The sequence below is a fragment of the Apaloderma vittatum genome, unplaced genomic scaffold (assembly GCF_000703405.1).
Source record: "Apaloderma vittatum isolate BGI_N311 unplaced genomic scaffold, ASM70340v1 scaffold24879, whole genome shotgun sequence".
NCBI lineage: Eukaryota > Metazoa > Chordata > Aves > Trogoniformes > Trogonidae > Apaloderma > Apaloderma vittatum.
Genome location: NW_009737336.1, coordinates 1 through 7,705, shown reverse-complemented (window position 1 = coordinate 7,705; position 7,705 = coordinate 1). Strand labels below are relative to the sequence as shown.

Below are 7,705 nucleotides of genomic sequence, written 5' to 3'. Positions count from 1 at the left end.
AAAGCACACTATTAATTTTAAGGCTTTTTTCCCCCCCTTTACCTTCCTGTTCTGTTCGGTTGGGTTTTTCCCATGTGAGTGGTTAGTAAGAATAGGCAATGGAAACCGTGGATGGAAGGAAGTAGCTTCTATTAATAGAGAAAATACATGGCAGAAACCATTTGTTGTCTGTTTCAGAAAGCTGCTATGTCAGTTTAACAGGCAAGCAAGGTTGTGTCCAAACTCTGCGTTTATCCCTGACTTGAAGCGTGAGAACAGAGACTTAGTTTCAGTTAGGAGGGGTATTTGGTGAAGCCCTTGCTCAAATTAGAGCCAGACTTGGAGTTGGAGCCAACTTTGCAGTTGGATCAAGTTTCCCAGGGCTGTTTCCAGCTGTGGTATTTCCGAGGATGGAGAACTGAGCCCTTGCTGAAGCATTTGACCACCTTCAAGGTGAAGAAATTTTTTTTCCAGTATCTGTAATTATGGTTTCCCTTGCTGCTCTTCCCTTCTCCCTTGTCGCTAAGCTACGAGGCTTTGTAATGAGTCCGGGAAAGACCTGGTTCCACTTAAGTGTGGAACTCAAGCCAGGGCCCTCCATCTTTGGTGTCTTACTGCTGTTAACCTGATGCAATTGTTGCATTGATGTCCTTGTCTCCTCATCTGTGACCCTAATTAACTTGGCGTGTGCCTTCACAGTGCTTTCTTGAACCATGAACTTCAGCCTTTGTGATCGATGTGTCGTTGATCCCTGCTGCACCCATCCACGTTGCCATCTGGATGTGATCGTGGTGGTTCCTGCCTGCTCCTTGGCTAAGGAGGCCACGTTTGGGTTTGGCAGTGTCACCATGGATGGGTTTAAATGTAGTATGAGGTGGTAGGAGCAACTCTGTCGAGGCTTCTCAACAGAATGAGTATTTCCTGTGTCCCCAGGCTTTGGGAGCGGCTGTCTCTGGTGAGATGCCATCTTTGCCAAGCAGAGGGAGCAGGTCTTGCTCTGCTGGCGCTGGCTCGCACATCTGCGATGTTGCCTTGGCTACCGGCTTGTCTGTAACCGAGAGGAAAGCTCACAAGAGAGGGCTGTGGTCGAGCAGTTTCCCTTCTCTCTGCGGAGGTTTCACTGTTTCTTCATGGAGAAATTTAGGGGTTCTGGCTCCTATGAGCTTTGCAGTGCACTCTGTGTGTCACCCAAACGCTGACGGTGCCGTGGTCTCTGCTCTGCTTGGTGCCCAGCTTCTGACCAGGCTCCCTCAAAGCCTTTTATTTTTTTAGTGACCATCCAGAAGGTGAAGTCTATTGGGAGCCTTTCTGTGCTCAGTGAGACCTTTTGGTGGCCTCCAGCTTAGCCCATCTCTGCAGTAGGCTCAGATTAATTTTCCTCCCTTTTTTTTCAGGGTTTCTTTGCCCGTTCTAAAAAGCGTGGATTAGGGTAGCAGAGCTCTTGGGTTTGGGCTCTTTTCCCAGTGCTGGGAGGGTTGGAAGCATGAAGCTCCCTGGAAAAGATTTGAGTAGTCGCCACTGTTGCTTAGAGGAGAGGCTGGTGTCCAGGAAGCCTAAAAAATCCGTGTGCTCTCTAGCTGAACTGGGAGGGTGGCGGTGGACTGGAAGCAGGGAAGAGAGCTGGGGTGGGATTGATGTGGATGGTCTGTGTCCTTTGCAGAGAACGAACCGCCCTGGGGCGTGCCCTGCACTCAGCTCCTCGTTTCTGTTGCCACGCCAGGCTGTGATGAGTTTCCCAGCCTGGACTCCACGGAGAGCTGTAAGTATGGAAGCTGGGAGTGGGAGGGAGTGGCTAAAGCAGCAGCGTGGATGTTGGAAATAGTGCTGTGGAGCACTTACTCCCAATTTTAGGGCAGCAACAGGCTTCCCTATGTTATTGAGAAGCTGGGGCAGGAGAGACTTACCGGAGGATGCTGATAAAGCAGTGGGAGAGGTTTAAAACAAACACCAAAAAAATAGTTCTTTGGGATCTGTGCAGTCATGTGTGAAAACCTCTGCCTGGTGCTGCTGCAGCCCCATATCTGGGCCTGTTGTGGCCTGTAGCAGTGTGTGGGGAGTGCGGGACATAACGCCAGCCCTTCTGACATCGCGTTTCAGATAAGCTCTCTATCTCGGAAGGCTCTGCTCTGCTCTTGGCGGATGCTGTCTGGGGAGCTCTCAGAGGTGAGGTGTACTTTTTTTTGGTTTGTTTTTGGTTTTTTTTTTTCCCATGGACTGACTTGTTTGAGCTCTGCTCCTTTGGGGAGGAATCTGTGGTGAGAAAGGGATTGTGTGTGGTTTTTGTACAGGCCTGGAAACGTTCAGCCAGCTGGTTGGGAGAGATGAGAATGGCACGGTGAGTGCTGGCCTCATCTCCCGAGGCAGTGAGGGTGCCTCTCCTTGTCCCACCGGCCCTGAGGACAAAGGTGACCCCAGTTGTCTCCTGCTAATGCCTGTGCTGCCCAAAAACTCTCCTCACTTTGTTCCTCATGTTCTGTGCATTGCAGTACTACATCAACAAGACAGAAATAGTGGACTTTCCCCGCTTCCCTCACCGAGGACTGTTGCTGGACACCTCTCGTCACTACTTGCCTCTGAGAGCCATCCTGGAAACTCTGGTAGGGTGCTTGTGCTCGGAGGTGAGGTGGTTGAGTTGGGTGTCCCTTCCTCTGCGACATCTGAGAGCGACTTGAGTGGCCCAGCAGGGATTTTTGTGTTGATCATATTTGCCGTTTAATGTGTAGGCCACTGCATCTATGTTTCTATGAGGAAGAGCTTGTCAAACCTAAGCTTTTTGAACAAAACCAGCTTGCTTGTCCCTAGATGAAGTGGCAGACTGGGGTGGGATGGCAGCGTGACCTCAATTCTCAATACAGATGTGCAGCGTGGGAAAAATGTTTCTGTGCTGTAGGTCCTTCCCAGTTCCCGTGGCTGTGTTTGCTCCTGGTGTAACTCACCGCTGCCTTGTTTGGGTGATTTCTCAGGGAGAAAACTCTGAGGTATCTTGGATTCCTGCAATCCAGATTACTTTTGGTGACTGGGTTGTTTCCAAGGCAAGGGAAAACACTGTTTTCTTCCCAGCTACGTTAGACAAAAGTGGTGATTCTGCGTTCATCCCAAGCAGGCTTAAGCTTCCAGGCCTCCGCTATCAGCCTAGTTATGGGGAGAACAGGGATTTCTATTGTGAGCAGAACTACTACTGGCCCTCTGCAGCGCTTTGTGGCACTGGTGTGTTTGAAGAGAGGTGTCTGAATCCGTCTGGCATCCTGAGGAGCATTTAGGGATTCTGCCTCATTCTTTTGGAGCACAGGGACTGCATTCCCTTTCTGTGGCAAGCTGGGTGACGTCTTAGAAGGGACAGGGCACGTTCATCTTGGCTCCTGTTCCTTCCCAGGATGTCATGGCTTACAACAAGTTCAACGTGTTCCATTGGCACATTGTGGATGACCCGTCTTTCCCCTATGAGAGCTTGACCTTCCCTGAGCTCAGCAAGCAGGTAACTTGCTCTGATTGCTGTGTGGCACCCAGGCCGGGGCAAGCAGATCCCTTGGCACGTCAGCGCAGCACTGAGATTTCCCACATCCCCCCAGGGAGCCTTCAACCCCATGACCCATGTGTACACAGCCAGCGATGTGCAGACGGTGATCGAGTACGCCCGGCTGCGCGGCATCAGGGTCATTGCGGAGTTTGACACTCCTGGGCACACGCTCTCCTGGGGTCCAGGTGAGGAGCAGACCAGACCCTCTCCGCTGTGAGGAGAGCTGTAGTTGTCCTGCTGGTACAACTCACAGGCCATTCTTGGGGATTTGTATGGGGTGATAGGGTCTCCCCTTCCTCACTGTCCTGTGTTTGGTTGTGACCCAGGGGCTCCGGGCCTGCTGACTCCCTGCTATTTGGGCAAGGATCCTTCTGGCACCTATGGGCCCATCAACCCCATCCTGAACAGCACCTACCAGTTTGTGAGCAGCTTGTTTAAAGAGGTCAGCACCGTGTTCCCAGACTTCTTTCTTCACCTCGGTGGTGATGAGGTGGACTTCACGTGCTGGTGAGTCTGAGATGAGTCTGGGTGGTGAAGTATCATCATCACCTGCAGATCTTTGATGTCCTGATGTCTTTGTGCTCGCAGTGATGTTGGTTGTGGGAAGCCACTGGTGCCGACACAGGCACAGTTCTTGGGATGCCTGGGCTAGTCTTGGACTGATGTGGGAAGGACTTGGCCATCTCTTGGCCTTACTCCAGAGCTCGGGTTGCAATCTTTTTGTTCTTTCTCTCTGGCACGCAGGAAATCCAATCCAAAAATTCGTGCCTTCATGAAGGAGATGGGCTTTGGTGATGATTACAAAAAATTAGAGTCACTCTACATCCAGAGGTAAGGACGATTGCACCCTCGGCCTGCATCTGTAGTGTGTGATGCGCACAGATATCTTCTTTCTCGGGGCACCAGATCTCCTTTTCTGGAGCACACCCAATTGGGCATATCTCCCTGACCCCAAAAAGGAGAAGCCTAACTGCGTTTTATTGGGAGGCTGACCACAATAAAACCTGGGCTGAGGACCAAAGCAACCCTGCAAGGGACTGTGCTTTCTCCCTTCTCCTTTAGAAGTACCTTATGTTCTGCTGTTGGTGTTGGGATGACCCAGAACTCTGTCCTCTTTCCACTCCAGGCTTCTGGACATCGTTGCTTCTCTTGGCAAAGGTTATATCGTATGGCAGGAGGTGTTTGACCATGCGGTGAAGGTGGGGGCTCACCTGCTTTCCCTGACATTGTTCCCTGTGCTGGGGGAAACGATGCTGGCACTGATGTGCTTTGGGTCTATCAGGGGGTACTCTCCCTTTGGGGAGTGTTTGGAGCTGTGGGTAGGTCAGGGCACTCTCCTTGCAGGGGGAGGTGGTGCTCTTGTCGCCGCACTGATGTTGTGTACGGGCTTCATGTGTGCTTCTCAGCTGAGGCCAGACACCGTTGTCCATGTGTGGAAGGAGAGCTCCACGCCATACACAGAGGAGATGGCGAATGTCACCAAGGCTGGCTACCAGGCTCTGCTCTCTGCCCCCTGGTACCTCAACCGCATCTCCTACGGGCAGGACTGGATGGCAGCCTACCAGGTGGAGCCCTTGAAGTTCGAAGGTGTGTTCCTTATGTCTCCTTCCCTTATGGCCATAGCTGAGCCACTCGCTGCTAGTGCGGGTGCCTCTTTGGGCAGGATGATGAGTTGCCCTGTTCTACAGCCCCAGTGTCCTGAACGTTGTGTCCTCTGGCAGGCAGCGCTGAGCAGAAGGATCGGGTGATTGGCGGAGAGGCCTGCATGTGGGGTGAATACGTGGATGTCACTAATCTCACACCCAGGCTCTGGTGAGAGAAGCCCGCGGGGAGCTTGGCTTGGGTGGAGTTTGATGTATGGAAGCCGTTTTGTGTGATGTTGGCTTGGGAGCTCAAGGCTTGACGTGAGAAGCTTTTGAGCCTTTTTTTTTTTCCCTTTTTTGACTGCCTCTGTCCCTTGTTCCTCAAGGCCAAGAGCTGGGGCCGTTGCCGAGAGACTGTGGAGTAACGCGACTGTCAGGGACCTGCGAGACGCCTACGTGCGGCTGGCCGACTTTCGCTGCAAGCTCCTTGGGTAACCATCCCTCCTCATGGCCACACATGGGCTTGTGGGGACAACGCAAAGGCTGCCCTCTCTACGGTTTGACCTTTGGGTGAAGCAGACCTTGGGGTGAAGCAGCCATTTCTGGGGTGCAAAGTGAATTATTGAAAATCCTGAGCCTTTCCTCCTGCCTGTGTGTGGGCAGAATTTGTAATGTGCTGGAAGGGAGCCCCTGCTGTCGGCGTGGGCTGCTGGCTCTGCTGAGGAGAGGACTTCGTGCTGTGGAGTGGGGACCTGTCAGCTATTGCTCTGCCTGACGTAGTCTCTCCGCTCTCTTTCCAGGCGTGGTGTCCAGGCGCAGCCTCTCTTTGTAGGATACTGTGAAAATGAATTTGGTGGCTTTTGAAGGGAGAAGTTCTACTGCCCTCGGTTGCTGTGCGCTCTGGAGGAGTGATCCCCCCTCGCTCAAAAGCTGCTGGTTTGGCAGAGGGACCCCTTCCTGCCCTCAGCTTCTGCTCTTGCTTTGTTGCAGTGAACTTCTTTTTTTTTCCCTCAGCGTGCACTCTTCACCTCCTTTTCTATTTTTATTTCTTTAAACCTATAAATAAATGACCCCAGAGGAAAAAGGTGCTTTTTCATGCTCAGCCAAGGCTCGAGAGGCTGTGCAGGCATTAGCAGGAGATGGGTGGGGCTTGCTCTGTAGATGCCGGTGGAGGATCCATCTGGCTGTGTCCCATGCTGGTGGCTCCAGAACTTGCTGGTTGCTTGCTGTGTTGACCTCTGCTGCTGTCGTGGACGCCGTCCCTGCAGAGAGAAGGTGTCATGAGGTGTGGGCTCCCTCAGCTTTCTCACCTGGACCCTCCCACTGTCCACACTTGACAAGGCATTACTTGTACCAAGATGTGACTGCATGGCCACCTCCGTTTTGCTTCTATGGCCCTTCCACACACCAGTGGTCACTGCTGTGGTTGTCCCATCTTTGTCTCTTTTCTCTCTGTCTACAAGCCACTGTGTCTCTGCTGCCACCTCCCTTGGCTTTTCCTAAGAAAAAGACACCCTGAAGCTTCTCCAAGGAGACCTCAAACCCACTGAGCTGAGCCGTGACTCCAATGTCTACACACTTGCCAGTCAGCTGTCATCCCTGCTCAGGATTTGGCCGACTGATCCGTCCTCCTTCTGCTCTGGTGTCCTCGGGGTGGGTCTGTTTTCCTTGGAGAAAAGACTGGTGGAGCTGCTGTCCCCTGGGGACAGTTGTGGTTCTTTTCCTTTCATAGTTGGAGTTGCTGCTCTGGAAATCTTGTCCAGCTGGAATGGGGGGGATCTACGTGTGTGTCTTTGTCTTAAATAGGCAAAATCTGCTGTTATGGCTGGAAATGTCTTACTGTTGAACTTTCATTTAAAAATACTGAATTAACTTTAAATAAACAATAATAGGAATTATCAAGTCACTTCTCACCCTGCCTTGCTATGTGCTCCCTTTCACCCCCATTCGGGTCCCCAACGCAGGGACTTCCATGAAATGCCTGTGTTTATGATCCAAATTAAATATCACCCTGTAAATATCTGCACCAGCACCTCCCCATACCCACTGTTTTTTGGGGGTCAGGGCTGGGCTGGCCATTTGGGGGGTGGCAGCACCCTGCTTTCTTCCACTGCGGCCTCGCCTCGCTACCCTCTTGCTTCCAGAATGTCTATTTTCGGTCACGGCAAACTTGCTGGGGAGTGGAGAACAGGCAGCGCGTGAATCACTTGGGGCCAACGGGTTTAAAAATAAACCCAAGCAGCAGCAGCGACGAACGAGCTGCTGGCTTTCGGCAGGGTTGTGCCCCGCGCCTCCGAAATCCGCCTGCGGGTGCCTGTCCCTGGGGGGTGTCCCCGTCTGGGGGGGCGCTTCTTGTGTGTCTTTGCGTGTGCTTGCAGACATGCGCATGTGTGGAACAGAGGTGTATGTGCTCACGCATGCTTGTGCACACCTGCATGTGTATGGCAGCCCAGCTGTTGCTCTGGGTGTAGTTAATTAATGTCTGTGCCAGGTTTTACGTCTAATTACAGGTATTTCGGGGTAGTGTGGAGGCGCTTCCTTGCTGTGGGTAGCACTCCCAAGGGGGCAACCAGGACAAGGGGGTGAAAAACACAACGAAGGGCCCAAATCGTCCCTTTTAAATCCT

At 52.3% G+C, this 7,705-nt stretch overlaps 1 protein-coding gene across 1 annotated transcript; it reads left to right on the top strand.

Moving 5' to 3' along the window:
* Positions 1–1,639: 1,639 nt before the first annotated feature.
* HEXA (hexosaminidase A (alpha polypeptide)) lies at positions 1,640–5,943 on the top strand (the record flags this gene model as incomplete). Its single annotated transcript, XM_009877301.1, has 13 exons — positions 1,640–1,738; positions 2,077–2,142; positions 2,268–2,314; positions 2,466–2,576; positions 3,353–3,454; positions 3,549–3,681; positions 3,823–4,003; positions 4,241–4,327; positions 4,623–4,695; positions 4,903–5,083; positions 5,218–5,308; positions 5,466–5,570; positions 5,880–5,943. Coding segments are annotated over 13 exons (1,340 nt in total), but the record flags the coding sequence as incomplete, so codon positions are not given.
* Positions 5,944–7,705: the final 1,762 nt, after the last annotated feature.